The sequence below is a fragment of the Pongo pygmaeus genome, chromosome 12, assembly GCF_028885625.2.
Source record: "Pongo pygmaeus isolate AG05252 chromosome 12, NHGRI_mPonPyg2-v2.0_pri, whole genome shotgun sequence".
NCBI lineage: Eukaryota > Metazoa > Chordata > Mammalia > Primates > Hominidae > Pongo > Pongo pygmaeus.
In genome coordinates, this window is record NC_072385.2 from 96,713,694 (window position 1) to 96,733,572 (window position 19,879).

General features: G+C 43.6%; 1 protein-coding gene across 1 annotated transcript in view; it reads left to right on the plus strand.

The window, feature by feature from the left end:
- Positions 1–19,879, plus strand: part of EIF2AK2 (eukaryotic translation initiation factor 2 alpha kinase 2) — a 60,433-nt gene that overhangs the window by 18,952 nt on the left and 21,602 nt on the right. The window contains exons 9-12 of the mRNA XM_054473327.2: positions 449–483; positions 1,919–1,981; positions 12,853–12,975; positions 18,019–18,177. Of these exons, the coding sequence (XP_054329302.1) occupies positions 449–483; positions 1,919–1,981; positions 12,853–12,975; positions 18,019–18,177 (380 nt within the window). The remainder of the gene's footprint in view (positions 1–448; positions 484–1,918; positions 1,982–12,852; positions 12,976–18,018; positions 18,178–19,879) is intronic.

A 19,879-nucleotide genomic window follows, 5' to 3' on the forward strand; every position in this document is an offset into this window, starting at 1 on the left:
TAATTTTTTTGTGCACATAAGCAGGCAATGTTGAACTTAGAGCAAAATCCATGCTTTTGGTGATTAGTGTTACAAGAGTATTCTGTTGTAAAGAACTACAAATCAATAAGAAAACAGCAAGCAGCTCAGTAGAAAAATGTACAAAGTGTATAAACAGATATTCAGAGAAGAGATACCCAAATGGGCAACAAATATTAAAAGCTGCTTTACTAGGAATCAGGAAAATGTAAATCAAAACAATTAGATACTATTTTAAACTCATTAGATTGGCAAAAAGTTAAGTCTTACAATACTAAGTGTTTATACAGGGCTTGATGAGAATACAGACATTGATGGACTAAGAAATTGGTCAGAGAGCCCTCTAGAAATACAGGAGGAAGGAAAACAAGAGAAAGGAAGATGACTGATTTAGTCATCTGAAACTATTTCTCATTTTCTTTTGTTATAGAATGGTCTCAGAAATAATCAAAGAAAGGCAAAAAGGTGAGTATCATTATGCATTGAACATATTTTGATCTGAAGTTTTATTTCAGACTTATTTATTGTTTTTAATACTTGTAGAGTATTGTACACCCTTATTTGAGCAGAGTTTCAGAAGCAGAAATCTTGAAATCTATAAACAAATAATTTTAGATGTGTCGAGAAATCTTTGAATATATGCACATGCTACACTGTAAACATAAAGCCCTATGGGGGTATCGCTAGAGTAATTAGGTTAAGGGCATTATTTTGTACAAGACTGGCAAGGAATTGGGCTGTTTTCACTGTAGAAGTGTTTTCAAGAGAAGTGTATTATTTTGCAGACAAGTAAGGTTAAAATAGCATAAAAACTTGGATTAAAAAAAGGTCAAATGCTATGTCAATTAACTGAAGAGAAAGGCAAAGATGTAAATATAGTCAGAAATGAGAGTAAGATGGCAGTAGGAGCCATTATGAGCCACCAGTATATTCTGAACAGTAGATAGATGTATTGAAGAAACGTGGTTCTTGATGTGGATGCTTGGATGGAGAGAAGAGAGTTCTGCCCATGAGGTGCCCTCAGCCACGATTACTGTGGCAGTCAGGAGGGATGAGGAGAATGTGTGAGAAAGACTGTAAAGGAAGAGTGGACATGACTTGAGGGAATAGGTTCCCCGTAGCTGAGTGAAAGCATGAAGAAGAGGTAAAGGAGAAAAGATTTGAAGATTGCTTCACTTTGAACAGGATGCAGTCAAGAACCATGGCACTAATGGTGTTAAGGAAGTTAACGAGTTAAGGGCTTAGAGAGAAGACAGCAGTTTGGATATGTTTAGTTTTAGGTGGTATTTAAACTTCCATTTGCAGGTGGCTTATCATCAGTAAGGAATAACAGCTAGGATGAGGGTGTAAGGAGATGTACTTCCTGGGGTTTTGAGTCTGGAGGAGGAAAAGGAGAGGTTAGTGATGCATCAACAATGAGCGCTCTAAGGTGGAAAAAGGAACCAGAGGAGGGATGAAAAGGTATAAGAGGCCAGAGGAGAACTGTAAGTATACAGTTTTATGAAGAAAAAAGTTGGCTGGGTGCTGTGGCTTGCACCTGTAATCCCCAGCACTTTGGAGGCCAAGGTGGGAGGATGGCTTGGGTCCAGGAGTTCGAGACCAGACTGGGTAACATGGAGAGACCCTGTCTCTACTAAAAATAAAAAGAATTAGCCAGGTATGGTGGCATATGCCTGTAATCCCAGCTACTTGGGAGGCTGAGGTGGGAGGATCTCCTCTGAGCCCAGAATTTCAAAGTTGTAGTGAGCTGTGATCACACCACTGCACTCCAGGCTGGGAGATGGGGTAAGACCTTGCCTCTGAAGAAAAAAAAAGAAAGAAAAAGGTTAACCTTAACACTAAATAAGTTATATTTGATTTCAATTTTATTTGAATTTTACATTCAACTCTTAATTTTTAGATCTTTGGCACCTAGATTTGACCCTCCTGACGTGAAAGGAACAAAGTATACTGTGGACAAGAGGTAAGATTTTAAGTGCTGAAGAAAGAAGAAGGGGTAATGCTGTCGGTGGATGTTTTTGGGTAGTTGTCTGTGAAATGGCCATGATCCTGTCAGTTAAAAATCTTTGAATAAGGTTAACTAGGCAGGGTAAGAACAATAGTCTTAGGCGTATCATTAGGAGGGGGCCCAGGAATGGGATGACCCATATTATGATTTTGTTCCCAAACCAAGAATCTATTTGGTTGTTTTGATACTCCCTTAGCTTTTTAGCCCTTTCTTTAAATTTTTCATCAGCGTCTCTTACTAGGCCCAATTGGTTGAGATAAAAGCAACATTCCTCACGCAATGAGAGGCAGAGGTCCCCTTTTTCAGCCATTAATAGATCTAGTCCCCATCTGTTTTGGAGGACTACTCCAGCCAAGGAATCTAGTTTGTCTTGGACTCTTATAATGCTATATCTTCTAAAGAACCCGTAATTCTGTGGAAGGAGCTTTAAAGTATGTTAAGGAAGTGGCCAATCTGCCTGCTCCCAATCCAAGTCTGGAGGTTATATCCAAGGCAGCCATTAAAGGAATGATGTGGATGGCCCTCCTTTTCCTAACATATTGGATGGATGGAACGGGCAAAGGTTGGCTAGGAGGAATTAGTCCAATGGAGGGAGAAAGATAAACTTAGGGTACAGGTTCCAGTCCAGTTGGTGGGGAGACAAAGATATGTGTTGGTGCCACTCACACAAAAAATAAGCCTTTGTCATAAATACAGGTAGAGATACAGAAAGAAAACAAGTGAATTAAAGATGGAATGTTTTTTCTTTCCTATGGTTCATTACTCCAGGTGGTCAAGGAGGAGGTCAAGGAGACACCCAGTATAGTAGCGATATAGGAAGAGTTATTTTTTACACATTTAATGCGATCTGATGTTGCACCATTGATACTGAGCCATGGATAAAGGTGGGCGCTAGGGACAGCACAAATCAGGCCAGAGGCATTGGTTGAGGGAGAGGGTTGCAGAAATGCTCCATTCGCTTCAGGTGATACTTGGTCGTCAACTCGGTTAGTTTGGTGGTCAGCAAGGTGTTTAACAATGATAATGCGGTTGCGTTGGTTAGGTGTTAAGGATCTTACACGGAAATTTCCCTCAGAGGCTGAAAAGCAAAGTAAGGCTTGTTGTAAAAGTGGGGTGTGTTTAATTATGGGCCCTTCAATGGGAGGGCCTTGTGGCTTTAGGCGTTGTAGGGAGTTGTAATAGGTTTGAAATAATTTGTTGGCCTGATTGACCCTGGAAGTGGGATAATTGCCATCCAGAGTGTCAGCTCTTTCAAAAAAGGAAGCTCCTTTTTGGAGTTTATAGATTAGGGTTATGTTTTTTGTTCAAAGGTCATGAAGGGGTGTAGGAAGGGTTGTATAAGCTGAAGAAGACAGCGATAAACACAGCCAGCATTCTGGAGCAAAGGAAGAGTTAGCTTGCAGCAAGAGGGATTGTGTAAGGTTTATAGAACGTTCTAGTTTGATAGCAGTGAGAAGTGGTTGTATTGGTGAGGTTGATGTGGTTAGGGAATTTAGATAGAAAGAAACAACAAAAGGAGGAAAAAGTTTGGGTAGGAATAAAGTCCTGGAAAGTTCCTTGAAGCCATAAATTCCGTGGAATAGTAAGGAGCTGATCAGGATGTATAATGAGAGTTTCATAAGGATACCACTGAAGGTCTGTAACAAGGCTAGTTAGGAAGCAATGGAAGTTTGGGAGAGAAAGAGACATAGCTGCTTAGGTGAATTTCTCTTCCTTTTCCTCCGGAATTCATGTGAGATGAAGGGAAGTAGATCCTGTGGAGACACAAGAGAGGCTGAAGGTGATTTAGATTTGATTGTTTGGGTGTGTAGTGAAGCGAAGTCTGTTTTCTTGAGAGAAGTATAATGAAACCAGTTGGGGAGTCCCTGGAGCTTTGCTGCTGTGGGTGTAGTAAGGAAGATCTGGTAAGGCCCCTTCCATTTCGGTGTGAGGGGAGAATTGGGGGTAGGGCTGGGACCTTTTACTAGAACCCAGTTTCCTGACTGTAGGAGGGGATTAAAGGAGTTGGCAACAGGTTGTGGCAGGTATTTGTCAGCATATTCCCAAATGAAATGGTGGATGGCATGCAGAAGAGGAGAAATGAGAGGAGTTGTTAGAGGTGGGGCTTGACCCTGAGGTAGAACAAAAGGAGCATGTGTTCAAATACTCATGCTCAAAACTCCTGTACATGAGTTCAAAGGGGCTGAGCATTAAAGGTTTACGTGGGAGTGCCTGAATTTTTAGGAGGGCCAAAGCTAAAAGTGTAACCCAGTCTTTATGTGTTTGGAGTGAGTACCTGGTGCGGGTGCTTTTTAGAATGCCATTCATTTTTTCAACCTTTCCTGAAGATTGGGGTTGATAGGGGATGTGTAGCTTCCACGTGATTCGTAAGGCTTGTGCAAGTGTTTGAGTAATTTGAGAAATGAATTCAGGACCATTATCAGATTGAAAAGAAGGAGGCAACCTGAACCTGGGGATGATTTCTGTTATTAATTTGGAGGTGACAGTCGAAGCTCATTTGTTGGTTGTCGGAAAAGCCTCAACCCATGCCAAAAAGGTATCAACCAGAACCAAAAGAAATCGAACCTTTTTTACTGGGGGCATATGGGTAAAATCAATTTCCCAGTCTTGTCTTGGAAGGTGTCCCCTGGTTTGATGGGTTGGAAAAGAAGGGAGTCTAGTGTTAGAGTGGGGTGAAGCTTTCTGGCAAATAGAGCATTGATGGAAAATGGCTTTCAACTGTTCCTTTATATCTGGGGTTATGTGTATGTGGGAACTTAAGAAATGTTGTAGAGGGGAATGGCTAGTGTGCAAGAGGTTGTGGATGTCCCATAACAGAGTTGTTTTTTGTTTGTTTGTTTGTTTTTTGAGACCGATTCTTGCTCTGTCACCCAGGCTGGAGTGCAGTGGCACGATCTCAGCTCTCTGCAGTCTCCGCCTCTGGGGTTCAAGCGATTCTCCTGCCTCAGCCTCTTGAGTAGCTGGGATTACAGGCATGCACCACCATGGCTGGCTAATTTTGTATTTTTAGTAGATACCGGGTTTCACCATGTTGATCAGGCTGGTCTCAAACTCCTGACCTTGTGATCCGCCCGCCTCAGCCTCCCAAAGTGTTGGGATTACAGGCGTGAGCTACCGCACCTGGCCAAGAGTTGTTTTTTCAGGGTCAGGTAGGACTAATTTGTTTTGTATGACAGTATGGGAGTTTGAATTGTGCCCCTGCTGTGATTAGTTGTTGCATTTGGTGTTTGGGATAAAAGGGGATATGTTGTGTGAGGGGAAATAGATATTAGAGAATCGGATGATTGGTTGAGGTGTGTTTTGCCCAATAGTCAGCCTCACGGTTCCCTAAAGAAATGTGGCTTTTATCTGATTGATGTCCTTTGCAATGGATAACTGCAACCTTTTCTGGAAGTACAGCTGCCTTTAGTAGACGATGGATTAGTTTTCCATTAATGATAGGAGTTCCCTTAGCTGTGAGACAGCCCCACTTGCTCCAAATTTGGGCATTGGAATGGTTGATGTTATAGGCATATTTAGAATTGGTTGTATATATTAACTTGTGTGTTTTTTACTAGGGTTAATGCTCTTATTAGAGCAACTAAATCTGCTTGTTGGGAGGATGTGCCCAAAGGCAAGGGGGCAGCCTCTACAACTCTTCTAGGTGGAAGAGAGTGGGTATCATCACGATATCTCTCAGTGACTGCATATCCTGCTTGGAGGGGAGGGTTTTTTAATGCGCTGCCATCTATAAGTCAATCTGGGGCTCCCTTTATGTGAGTGGAAGTAAGGTGGTAAAACATGGTGAGAGAACTTTCAATTAGATCAGAGCATGAGTGCTGGTCAGGGTCCAAAATCAGTGTTGAAGATAAAAGAGTAGCAGGATTAGCAGTGAGCACCTGTGAAAAGAGATGGAGGGTTGAAGGAGGGTTGAATGTACGGCTTGCATGTGAGAGGATGAGATGGAGGTGAGCGCCTTATGGCTGAGCATATCTTATAGACTGTGAGAAGAAAATACCTGAAGAGGTTCGTAGAATGTGAGTTTATGCCTCAGGGATAATTAAAGAGGCTGTGGCCAACATTTTTAAGCAAAGGGGCCAGGTTTTGTAAATGGGGTCTAGTTGTTTTGAAGAATATGCCACTGGTTGGAGGGAATCTCCCATGGATTGGGCTAATACTCCAAGGGCCTGATTATGAGAACTGTGTAAATATAGATGAAAAGGTCTTAGAAGGTTTGGAAGGCCTAAAGTGGGGGCCTGTAATAAGGCACATTTCAGGTGACAGATAGCATGATAAAGGTCTGGGGTGGGAGTGAATGGTTGATCAAGATTTCCTCTTGTGTGTTCATAAAGAGGTTTAGTGATAGTGGCAAAATTTGCTATCTATAATTGGAAATAGCACTAATTTGAGGAAAGAAAATAAGTCCCTTTTTGTCTTAGGAAATGGGATTTGTTGAATGCCTTGCTTTCATGCTAGCGGAATTTCCCCGGTGTTTGGAGTTATGATTAATCCTAGCTATGAAATGTTTTGGAGAGGTTAATTGGGCCTTCCTTTTGGATATCTGGTACCCACATTCAGCCAAAAAATTCAAAAGCCTGGCTGTGTGTTGAATACAGTGTTCTAGAGAGGGGCTGCAAAGAAGTAGATTGTCCACATATTGAAGCAAAACACTGGGTTGTAGAGGTAGTTGGGAAAGGTCCAGTCAAAGTGCCTGACCAAAATAGTGAAGGCTGTCCCTAAACCCCCGGGGGAGGACAGTCCAGGTGAGTTGTTGGGAGTAGCCTGTGTCAGCGTCAGTCCAAGTGGAAGCAAAAAGGTTTTGAGAGGAGGAATGTAGAGGGATAGTATAAAAGGCATCTTTGAGGTCTAATGCAGAGAAATAGCTAGTATTGGGAAGAATTTGCAATATGAGGATATAGGGGTTTGGGACAACAGGACAAACAGAACAGTAGTGGAGTTGATTTGTTGCAAATCCTGAACCAGTCTATAGGAGCCATCTGGTTTTGTAATTGGGAGAATAGGAGTATTGTGGGGAGAATGAGTGGGGATTAAAATATTGGCAGCCAGGCCAGGTGCGGTGCCTCATGCCTGTAATCCCAGCACTTTGCGAGGCCAAGGCGGGTGGATCACCTGAGGTCAGGAGTTCAAGACCAGTCTGGCCAACATGGTGAAACCCCATCTCTACTAAAAATACAAAAATTAGTTGGGCATGGTGGCACACACCTATAGCCCCAGCTACTCAAGAGGCTGAGGCAGGAGAATTACTTGAACCTGGGAGGCAGAGGTTGCAGTGAGCCAAGATTGCACCATTGAACTCCAGCCTGGGTGACAAGAGCAAGACTCCATCTCAAAAAAATAAATTAAAATAAAATAATAAAATATTGGCAGCCAAAAGTTGGGAGATGATGGACTTGAGTCCCCATAATCCATTAGGGGATATTGTGGGACCACTATTTGGCATTTAGGATCCTTAGTGAAATTTGAAGTGGAGAATGGTGGGTAGCTAACATGGGGGAGTCAGTGTTCCATACTATGGGATTTACAGGGCTGAGGAATTTGGGATTTAAGTCTGTTTGATATGGAATATCTGAGGAAGGGTTCTGTTCTTGAGATGATAATAAATAGGGGTAGCTTTGGTGTAGGGTTGATAAATGAATGATTCCTCCCAGTTTGTGTAGGATGTCCCTTCCTAGTAAAGGAGTGGGGGAATGAGGAATGACCAAGAAAGAGTGAGTGAGGGTGAATCCCTGAAATGAGCAATATAGAGGCAGTGTTTTGTATGAGGTTTCTTGTATGCCCTTCATGCCATCAACAGAAATGAATGAACATTCTAATGGGCCTTGATATTCAGTTAATGCCAATAGACTTGCCCCAGTATCCAAAAGAAAGGAAATAATCTTACCAGATACTGTCCCAATTACCCTGGGTTTTGTGGACTCATTAGATGTGGGGGCGAAGGATCCCGGGTACCCTCAGTCTTCTATTGTCAGCACCAGCAGTGAAGAGATTTCCTCCTGTGATGTTTGGGGGGCTTCATTATGAGCAGTACCCGAATGGGGAAGGTGTCCCTGTTGAGGGCATTCCATCGTCCAGTGTCCCCAAAGACTGCAAGTTGGGCATGGTTTGGTGGGAGGCCAGGGGATAGGACAAGCCTTTCCCAGTGTCCAGGGTTGCCTCATTGAAAACAGACTCCTGGAGAGGTGGGGGAGTTTCCCTTTGGGTTATTAGGAGGCTTTCGTGTAACTGACTTTTGGACAGCAGAGGCAAGCATCTGGTATTTTAAATGGAGATGTTTGTCCTCTTAAATTTTTTGTTCCTCATCTCTGTTGTTAAAGACATGGAAGGTCACATTTGGGAGCTCCCACCAAGATGTCTGGGGGCCCTCCTCTAATTTTTGTAATTTTTTCTGGATATCTGGGGTGGATTGGGAAATAAATTGGAGGTAGAGAAAAGTTTGACCTTCTCTAGATTCTAGGTCCAAATTGGTATATTTTAGCGTAGCTTCAGTGAGGTGTGATAAGAAAAGGGTAGGGCTTTCCTGGTGCTCTTGCGTAATTTCTCTGAGCTTTTCATAATTAACTGCCTTATGGGCATTTTTGTCCATGCCCATGAGGAGACAGGTAATCATGTGGTCTCTTCACCTGATGCCTTTGTCTCCCTGTTGGCAAGTCCAATCTGGGCCTCTATGGGGGACTGCATCATTGGCCACTGGATTTTGTATAGGGGCTTGATTATGGAGTTCATCTGTGTGTGTTTCAGCTGAATGCCAGATGTGTTCTTTTTCGTCAGGGATGAGGGTGGAGGTTAGAATTATATAAATGTCATGCCAAGTTAAATTAAAGGATTGGATTATGTGCAGGAATTCCCTGTGACAGAGAGATTTTCAGAGAAAGATCCTAGACACTGTTTGATCTGTGACAAATCAGACATGGAGAAAGGGACATGAGCATGAGCAATGCCTTCAACCCCAGCCCCTTCCCAGAGAGGGAGAATGGCAGAGGAGGTTTGACTGACTGGAGTAGTTTTTGAATAGGTAATGGGTGGAGAAGGAGGAGGGGTGGGATTTGGCACTGAAGGCTTGGGGGCAGGAGGGGCCAAAGAGATGGAGGGTTTGGATGGGTGAGAAATGGATGCAGGGGTTGAGAGTACGGAGGGGGTTCATCTGCAGGGTCAAAAGGGGTTTCAGGAGAAGAGGTTTCAGAGGAAGGAGAGACCCAGGGTTTTCATTAATTAGAAGGATTTCATGAAGGGTGCAAGCTTGACATAAGGAGGGTCGGGATTTAAGGTAGAAGAAAGACTGAATATAGGGAACCTCTTGCCATTTGCTGTTCCTGGTTATAAAGTTGTCAAGGTCCCTGAGAATTTGAAAGTCAAAGGTGTCATTTTCAGGCCATCGGCTGTCATTATCTAATTTGTATTGGGACCAGGCCGTGTTGCAATAAAAAATTAAACACTTTGGCTTTAGGCTCCCCCATAAGCCAAGTTTGGTGAGGTTGTGAAGGAGACAGTCCAGTGGGGAGGACATAGGAATGTGGGATTGTTTGCCACGCATGTGGGCTGATAAGAGGAGGCTGAGAGTGTCTGTTTTTGTTCTAGGCGTCCCCAGATGAAAGACAGTGACCTGGAATCCTCTTTATAAAGAGGACAGTTAAGCTGAGAAGAAACTGGGTGTCCCCAAGATTTCTTCCAACTTAGTCCCACTGGTCCTCCAAGGACCAGGACAGCAGACCTGACTTTCCTGGGTGCTGTGAGAAAGCCAAGGAAGACAAATCTTACCAGTTGGCTGGATTAGTGTCTGATGTTGGATGTTCTGGTTGAAATCAGCAAAGGGCCTCCTGGACTGGAGCCACGCGAGGAAGAGAGAGAGAGAAGAGGGAGGAAGAGTGGATAAGGGTTAGAGAGCAAAATACCCGTTGCAGGCAGTCAGAGGTGGATTCCTGAGACCTGAGGGTTTTGAGAACCCACTGGGGAGTAGCCCCAGCCCAAGCCTCGCAGTCCCCTTCAGATTAGTTATCCTCCTCAAGCAAATTGCTTGAAAAGTGAAGAGAGAGAAAAGACATGACAGGTGGCCAGAGACCCTCAGGATCCAGGAGTTAGCTTGGGACGAACTGCCACTGCCCACTGCTTCCTGGGTTGCAAGAGAGCCTCTACCCCCAACACCCATCCTGGGTTTCGGCACCAAATGTGAGAGTTGAAGAAATAAGAAGGAAACATGAAAAGTGGCTGACAGTCAAAGACAGGTTTATTTTGAAGAATAAACCTGAGAGGGGTTTCTGGCCAATTTTGGTCAGGAACATTCTCTCTTACAGACTTAGAGTACTTAAAGATTTAGGGAGGGAGAGCTTATCACAGGTTCAGAATGTTTCTGAGTGGAGGAGAGTTTTATTGTGGGGTTAGAATGTCTCTGGTCAGAGGGGCGGTTATCTTGGGGTTGGCATGTCTCTGGTTGGAGGGGATTTATCTCAGGTTTGGAAGGTTTCTGGTCAGAGGTGTCTTTTGTGGTTTATGGTCATGCTGACATTAGCCATTAGGCTGATGTTTTGGGGGCTAGATTTAGGCAGTTTTTAATCAAAGGGAACTTAAAATAGTGGTGCTTGTCCAAGATGGCAATGCTCCTGTTCTGTCAAAGATGGAACTGTGAAATAGAATTTGTTTAAAGACGTGTTGTTCATTCAACAGAAGTTTCTTGAGGGCCCATTATAAGGCTAAATTATACTTCCACCTGAACAGTTTAATTGATGTTGCACTATCCAGCCCACAATTGATCATGTCTCTTGGAGAAGTAATATTTAGACAGATCCAAATGGAATGTGGTAATTGTAGATCTTTGTGATGCTTATGTGGATTTCTCTGACATCTATACAAGTTATTAATATTGAAAACAAGTACTCCTGTAAATCAATGATTAAAAAAAATACTTCTGTGGGAATTAGAATTGATCCACTTGAATCTGTTTTCTACTTTCTAGCTCCATACCAGATTTCACTTGAAAAAAAGTCTACTCTGCTGTAGACAATATGTTTGGATTTAAAATGAAATGTCTGAAACAATGGAGGCCTGTTTGCATCAGGGGGATGGGTCATTGAATATAAAACTTTAAAAAACAATACAGAATCAAAAGTTTATTAAGCACCCAATATAGAATTGGCATTGTGCTGGGCATCAGGTTTATGGTAGGAACAAATAAAATGGTCCCTGTTGTCATGGAGTTTCGTGGGGATGACCGACTTTAAATAAACAATTACATGAACAGGCCAAGCACAGTGGCTCACGCCTGTTATCCCAGCAATTTGGGAGGCTGAGGCAGATGGATCACTTGAGGTCAGGAGTTCAATACCAGCCTGGCCAACATGGTGAAACCCCATCTGTACTAAAAATACAAAAATTAGCAGGTGTCGTGGCATGCACCTGTAGTCTCAGCTACTTTGGAGGCTGAGGCAGGAGAATCGCTTGAACCTGGAGGGCGGAGGTTGCAGAGAGCGGAGATCGCACCACTGTATTCCAGCCTGGGTGACTGTGCCTCAAAAAAAAAAAAAAAAAATCTGCAGGAACAAACTATGGTCAGAGCTGTGAAAGGAAAGCAATGGCATGGAGAGAAATGGAAGCGGGGTGAGGCGAGGTTTCTCTGGGGTCACAGTTGTGGGGAGGCCTGATGGATGAGTGGGCACAGAGCAGTGGGTGCTAGGTGGAAGGAAGGGCATATGAGAAGGTGAAGGTGGAACAGGTGATGTGAAAATTCGAGAACAGACAGAAGAGTGTGTGCTTTGAGTGCAATGAGGAGGGGCACAGTGCCATGAGATGAGGATGCTGAGGGAGGCAGGGGCCTCCTCGTTTAGCAACTTATAGGCCATTTAAGGGCTTTTTGTTTTTGTCGAATGCAAAGGTTGGCTATTGGAGGGTTTTGGCAACAGAGAGACATGGCCAGACTCAGTTATCATCCCTCTGGTTGCTGCATGGATCATAGATTGGAGTGGGGGAAGAGAGGAAGTGGGGATCCAGTTAACGAGGTACTGCTATGGCCTAATGGAAGCATGGACTGGGGTGAAGATGTTGGAGGCAGAGGAAAGTGGGCGGATACCAGCAATGTGTTTTGCAGGTAGAATTGACAGGTCTTAATGATGGAACACGAAGCTTGAGGGAGAAGAGAAAACCAAGTAGAAACCTAGGCAGGCTTAGAGCGTATGCCCATTTCTCTTCTAACAGCTTGATGATAGTAGATGTGGAGCACAATATAGCAATTCCTTTGAACATTTTGTATTTGTGATAGGATTTTTATCATGGCTTTTTTTTTTTTTCAGTTTGAGATGGAGTTTCATTCTTGTCGCCCAGGCTGGGGTACAGTGGTGTCATCTTGGCTCACTGCAACCTCTGCCTCCCAGGTTTAAGCAATTCTCCTGCCTCAGCCTTCCGAGTAGCTGGGATTACCGGCACTCGCCACCACACCTGGCTAATTTTTGTATTTTTAGTAGAGGCGGGGTTTCACCATGTTGGCCAGGCTGGTCTTGAACTCCTGACTTCAGGTGATCCACCTGCCTTGGCCTCCCAAAGTGCTGGGATTACAGGCATGAGCCATGGCACCTGGACTTATCATGGCTTTTGAAAAGCCAGGAGTTGACTGTGACTGCCAGGGGTGATATGTTATGTTGGACTCGCCCTGGGAGGAGTGAGAGGACTACTCTTTGTGAGTCAAGAGTTTTTGCCAAGTGGATCTTTCTTATTCAGAAGGAGAGAATCATATTTGTTATATTGTCCATTTCACAAGTGACATTAAAGGGAAAGGAGTGGGGAGGTGGAGGGGTGGGAGTTGAGCATGAAATGTCAAAATAACAGTGGTTTTTATCTTTAAGGTTTGGCATGGATTTTATAGAAATAGAATTAATTGGCTCGGGTGGATTTGGCCAAGTTTTCAAAGCAAAACACAGAATTGACGGAAAGACTTACGTTATTAAACGTGTTAAATATAATAACGAGTAAGTAGTAAATGTTTACATTTTTTTGAATGGCAAGGTACGCTGAATCTGCACTATTCTTTTTTATGCTTTTCTCTTCTTTATTAGGGTATCATTTATTTCTTTCTGATCCTCATTAAACATTTCATTCTACCAAGAGGAGTTTGGCTTACTCCGAGATGATCTCACTTTACTGTGGTTATTTCAATAAAAATGGATATACCATTGATCATCCTTTTGGTGCTATCTTCAGAACTGAAGCTATAGAGTCATTTGCTTTAAAGTGGCATGCAAATTCATGAAACGCTCCATATTTTAAAAACCGTGGCACCAGATAGAACCTGTCATTACCCACAAAAAAAGGTGATCTTTGAGATGTTCTAGTCTTACCTACGTATTTTATAGATGAGGAGACTAAGATCCAGAGATGTGAAGTGATGATATCTAAGATAAAAGCTAGATGGTAATTGTTCTCTGGTTGTCTGTTATTGTATAAGGCACTGCTCCAAAATGCAGTGCTTAAAAACAGCAATTTATTGTTATCTCTAATGGTTCCATGGGTTGATTGTGCTCATCTGGACAATTCTCACTTGGGGTCGCAGAGGGATTTGCAGTCAGTAGTCATCTGAAACCTTGACTACAGCCTATCTTAGGCTGGATATCCAATCTGGCTAGCAGTTGACACTGGCTGTGGGCTGGAAGTTCAGCTGGGACTGTCAATCAGAATACCTCCACATGGCCTCCCTGTGGGGATTGGGCTTCTTACAACTTGGTGGCTGGGTTTCAAGAAGGATTGTCCCCAGAACAAGTCATCCAAAAGATCAGGAGTGAGTGGCAAGGCTTCTTTTGACCTAGTCTGAGGAGTTCCAGAACGTCACTACCATCAAGTTATATTGGTTAAACAAGTCACTGAAGCCAGCTTAGATTCAAGGGGAGGCCAAATAGGCTCTACCTCGTAATTTAAGGAGTGGAAGCGTGTATGAGAAGATAAAGAATTGGTCAAGATTATCTTTGGACATGATCTCCTATGTAATAAGTTTGGGATTTAGAACTCATCCCCTAGAATGACAATTCAATGTGTTCCCACTGTAACCCACTGCTTCCAGCATTTATTTTCTGTATTATCAGCCCTCTCACTCCCACTGGATAGCAGAACTCCTTCAGGAAGGAAAACAAATAGAAAGGAAGTCTTAAATCACATGGTCACCAGTTCACCAATCTTGCTTGTTGCACTCTGGCAGTTGTTACTATGTGTAGCTTGGCCAGACCTATCTCATCCCTCAAAGACTAGCAAAGGTGATGGGAAGGAGATCTGGGCTAAGAAAAATGATATGTGCAAAGGAGGGGTAGGTGTGGAGTGCTGGATGTTCTTAGCCCAGTTAAACAAACCTACTTGTTGTCTCATGGACCATGCCTTGCATTTGAAATTGGGTCATTCCTACTCTGTTCATTGTTTTATTTAACAAGAATGAAGGACAGCTATACTGTTATTCAATTTTAAAAAATAGCAATAATATCCCAGCTACTTGGGAGGCTGAGGCAGGAGGATTGCTTGAGGCCAGGAGTTTGAGACCAGCCTGAGCCACATAGTGAGACCCAGTGTCGAAAAAAAAAAAATGAGGGCCAGGCGTGGTGGCTCACACCTGTAATCCCAGCACTTTGGGAGGCCGAGGTGGGTAGATTACTTGAGGTCAGGAGTGTGAGACCAGCCTGGCCAACATGGTGAAACCCTGTCTCTACAAAAATACAAAAATTAGCCAGACGTGGTGGCGCACACCTGTAATCCCAGCTGCTTGGGAGGCTGAGGCAGGAGAATTGCTTGAACCCGGGGGGTGCAGGTTGCAGTGAGCCAAGATCGCACAACTGCACTCCAGCCTGGGTGACAGAGCGAGACTCCATCTTAAAAAAAAAAAAAAGATAATTTTGTTGATGATGGTCCAGTATTTTGGCCATTTCTAGTAGTTTATACATTGGTACAACGTATACATATATATTTTTGAGACAGAGTCTCATTCTGTTGCCCAGGCTGGAATGTAGTAGTGCATTCTCAGCTCACTGCAACCTCTGCCTCCCAGGTTCAAGCAATTCTCTGCCTCAGCCTCCCAAGTAGCTGGGATTACAGGTGCCTGCCACCATGCCCAGCTAATTTTTGTATTTTTAGTGGAGACGGGGTTTCACCATATTGGCCAGGCTGGTCTTGAACTCCTGACCTCATGATCTTCCTGCCTCGGCCTCCCAGAGTGTTGGGATTACAGGCGAGAGCCACCGTGCCCAGCCTGATACAACGTATTTTAAAATATCTTTGGAAATATTAATCTGGAGCCATAAAATTGTTCGTACGCTTTGGCTCAAGGATTTCCTGTTTGGGAACCTGTTCTAAGAATATTATTTAGGGACTGGGTGTGGTGGCTCACGCCTGTAATCCCAGCACTTTGGGAGGCCGTGGCAGGCGGATCACCTGAAGTCAGGAGTTTGAGACCAGCCTGACCAACATGGAGAAACCCCATCTCTACTAAAAATACAAAATTAGCCAGGTGTGATGGCGCATGCCTGTAGTTTTAGCTTCTCGAGAGGCTGAGGCAGGAGAATTGCTTGAACCCGGGAGGCGGAGCTTGTGGTGATCCCAGATCACGCCATTGCACTCCAGCCTGGGCAACAAAAGTGAAACTCCGTCTCAAAAAATAAAAAAAATAATAATAATAAAAAGAATACTATTTAGGGAGACTGAGGTGAGTGGATCACTTGAGCCCAGGAGTTTGAGACTAGCCTGGGGCAACATGGCAAAACTCCATCTCTACAAAAAATACAGTAATTAGGCCAGTGTGGTAGCCACGCCTGTAGTCTCAGCTACCTCAGAAGCTGATGTGGGAGGACCATCTGAGCCCAGTAGGTGGAGGCTGCAGTGAGCCATGATCACACCACTGCACTACAGCCTGGGAGACAGAGTGAGACCCTATCTCCAAAAAAAAAAAAAAAAAAAGAGAATGTTATTCAAATTATGGATTTATATCCAAGAAGATATAAATCACAGTGTCATTCATTGGCAGTGAAAAATTAGAACAAACAAAATATCCAGCAGTAAAGAAATGAGTATATATATTTTGTTCTGTCTCCTGATCAACGTCTATTTTGCAGCCATTAAAAATGACTGGCTGGGCCGGGCATGGTGGCTCACGCCTGTAATCCCTGCACTTTGGGAGGCCAAGGCAGGCAGATCACAAGGTCAAGAGATCGAGGCCATCTGGCCAACATGGTGAAACTCTATCTCTACTGAAAATACAAAAATTAGCTGGGCATGGTGGCGCACACCTGTAGTCCCAGCTACTCGGGAGGCTGAGGCAGGAGAATCGCTTGAACCCAGGAGGTGGAGGTTGCAGTGAGCCAAGATCGCGCCATTGCACTCCAGCCTGGGTGACAAAGCAAGACTCTTCTCAAAAAAAAAATGACTGGCTGGGTGCAGTGGCTCAGGCCTGTAATCCCACCACTTTGAGAGGCCAAGGCTGGTGGTTCACTTGAGGTCAGGAGTGTGAGACCAACCTGGGCAACATGGCGAAACCCTGTCTCTACAAAAATATAAAAACTAGCCGAGTGTGGTGGTGTGTGCCTGTGGTCCTAGCTACTAGGGAGGCTGAGGTAGGAGGATCGCTTGAGCCCTAGGGGTGGAGGTTGCAGTGAGCCAAGATTGCCACTGCACTCTAGCCTGGGTGACAGAGTGAGACCCTGTCTCAAAAAAAAAAAAAAAAAGAATCTAAAATAATAACAGATTATTTTAGGATTGTCAAAGTATCAGTAATTTTTTTTTATTTTTGCAAATTTTATGTCATATAGTTTAGAACTTCTTGCATTAAAAAATAAAATTGTAAAATGATTATCCTTCCTCCTCTTTGAAATCTCCAATTTATTTACTGCACTTAGCATGGAATTGTCTTAGGTCTTGGCAACACATTCCTATAAAGCCTCCCACCATCTCACCTTCTCTGCATAAGTTATCCTCTTTGTGTATATTTGCCACACACTGAAAATCCTGAATTAGGTACTTCACACTGCCTGGGTTACCTAGCCTTGCTGCCTAAATGTGGTTTGCTTGTAAAATCCAAAGATTTTAACACAAGTCTAAGCAAAACATAATGTATGATTTAGCTATGAAAAATTGCATCGGCTGCGTCCAGTGGCTCATGCTTGCAATCCCAGCACTTTGGGAGGCTGAGGCAGGTGGATTGCTAGATCCCAGGAGTTTGAGACCAGCATGGGCAGTGTGGCGAAACCCCATCACTACAGAAAATAGAAAAAATTAGACGGGTGTGGTGGTGTGCTCCTGTGGTCCCAGCTACTCAGGAGGCTGAGGTGGGAGGATTGTTTGAGGCTAGAAGATTGAGGCTGCAGTGAGCCAAGATCGTGCCACTGCACTCCAACCTGGGTGACAGAGCAAGACTCTGTCTCAATAAAATAAATAAATTAATTAATTAAAATGGCATCACTGGCATTTCAAGAGTACTATAGATGATTTTTAAATTGTCTGATGTTTGGCATTAAGTAGCTGCCTTTTATTTATTTATTTATTGAGACAGAGTCTTGCTCTGTCGCCCAGGCTGGAATGCAGTGGTGCAGTCTTGGCTCACTGCAACCTCCGCCTCCTGGGTTCAAGCGATTCTCCTGCCTCAGCCTCCCAAGTAGCTGGGATTACAGATGTGCGCCACTGTGCCCAGCTAATTTTTTTGTATTTTTAGTAGAGATGGGGTTTCACCATGTTGGTCAGGCTGGTCTTGAACTCCTGACCTCTTGATCTGCCCACCTTGGCCTCCCAAAAGTGCTGGGATTACAGGCATGAGCCACCACGCCCGGCCGCTGCCTTTTATTTTATCTTGAGAGTGAGAACCACTATTCTTTTTTCAGTATGTTCACTTTTTCCTTTTGAATGTCCTGGCTTCCATTCTAAAACTATGTGAGAACCACAGCAATGGTTTAATAAGGGAATGTAGACAGTTGTCTATTACATGAGGTATTTTGTGGTTGTTATGAGGGATGTACACTGACACTGCCATGTTCCCTGTTCCTTTTAACTAGGAAGGCGGAGCGTGAAGTAAAAGCATTGGCAAAACTTAATCATGTAAATATTGTTCGCTACAATGGCTGTTGGGATGGAATTGATTATGATCCTGAGACCAGTGCTTATGATCCTGAGAGCAGTGATTATGATCCTGAGAACAGCAAAAATAGTTCAAGGTAACTAAAAATAAATTCTCATAGCCATAATAGGATGGAAGGACATTGTTATTTACTATGTATGGGCCACTGGATAAGGCCATTAATCATCACGATTAATAATCACAATTCCCTCTGAGAGACACTTACTCTCCGTTCCGAAGGTAAGGAGAAAGTGAAAATCTCTTCCTTGCTCCTCCTCTTGCCGCAGACTTGCTCTCACAACCCTCTGTTACATCCTCAGCTGTCTTCAAAATCTCAGGTTCAGCTTTCCTGACTCCATTGTTTAATGGAGAGCCTCGTTTATGTGCCGGCTTCAGTGCAGGCTGTAGGTGTAGTCTTGTGAAGAGAGTTTTAACATATAGGTGCTGCATCTGGGGGCTCCCTCCTCAGCTACCAACACTTTTCTGTCCCTCTCTTAGGCTGTGATTGGTGTGGTGCGGTCAAAGGTTCTCTTTGGAATGTAACTATTCCACTTATGCTGGGGTGCTGGGCAGTGAAAATATTTTTAAGACCACAAGCTGAGATGGGGGCACCCTCATGTTTTATGTCCCTTAAGCCACTGCCAAACAGCTGGAGATCCTAAAGAGCTGGCATCTGTCTTTGAAAGTCACCCAACCTATTATGGGGACAGTCCTCTCACTAAAATCCTGAGGCCAATGGGGTCCCGTTCATTCATTTTCTCCTGTCCCACCTCTATCTCCATGTCGTGTAAGTGAGAATTTTATCATCAGTTCAGGAGTTATTGACCATCAGCATATAGGACTTCAGCTTTCAGCAAATTCTTGGCTACCTCTTCCTGTTTTCAAGCCGATATATATACAAAGAATATAAATGAATATTGAGGCTAACTTAATTCAGAAAAAAAAAAACATGGTTAGCAAAAAAAAAAATCAACCCTCCAATTTATGTATCTTAGTAATTTGTTGGCACTTCTCCTAGAGTACCTTTCCTATTGTTTTAGGTTTGCTTTCCCTTTACTCTCTGCTATTAGACTGTTATCCCCATGATGGCAAGGATAGTGTCTAACTCATTTTCTCATCTCTAGGTGCCTTTCATGCTTAGTCGATCAATGGTGAATTAAAAGGTTTCAAAATTACTTTATATAATAATGAAATTTAGTTTCCTGCAACTCTATTGTATTCATGTTCCTATTTCTATCTATTAGCAAAGGTGATTGCAGATCTTCAGCAATAAAGAATGGGTGGCTCATTTTTTTTTTCTTCTCCTTTTTTTTTTTTTTTTTTTTTTTTGAGATGGAGTTTCGCTCTGTCACACAGGCTGGAGTGCAGTGGCACAATCTTGGCTCACTGCAAACTCTGCCTCCTGGGTTCACGCCGTTCTCCTGCCTCAGCCTCCCGAGTAGCTGGGACTACAGGTGCCTGCCACCATGCACGGCTAATTTTTTGTATTTTTAGTAGAGACAGGGTTTCACCGTGTTAGCCAGGATGGTCTTGATCTCCTGACCTCGTGATCCACCCGCCTTGGCCTCCCAAAGTGCTGGCATTACAGGCGTGAGCCACCGTGCCTGGCCTCTTCTTTTTTTTTTTTTTTTTGAGACAGAGTCTTACTCTATCGCTCATGCGGGAGCACAATGGCGTGATCTCAGCTCACTGCAACCTCTGCCTTCTGGGTTCAAATGATTCTCGTGCCTCATCCTCCCGAGTAGCTGAGACTACAGGTGCCGTGCCACCACACCCAGCTAATTTTTGTGTTTTTGGTA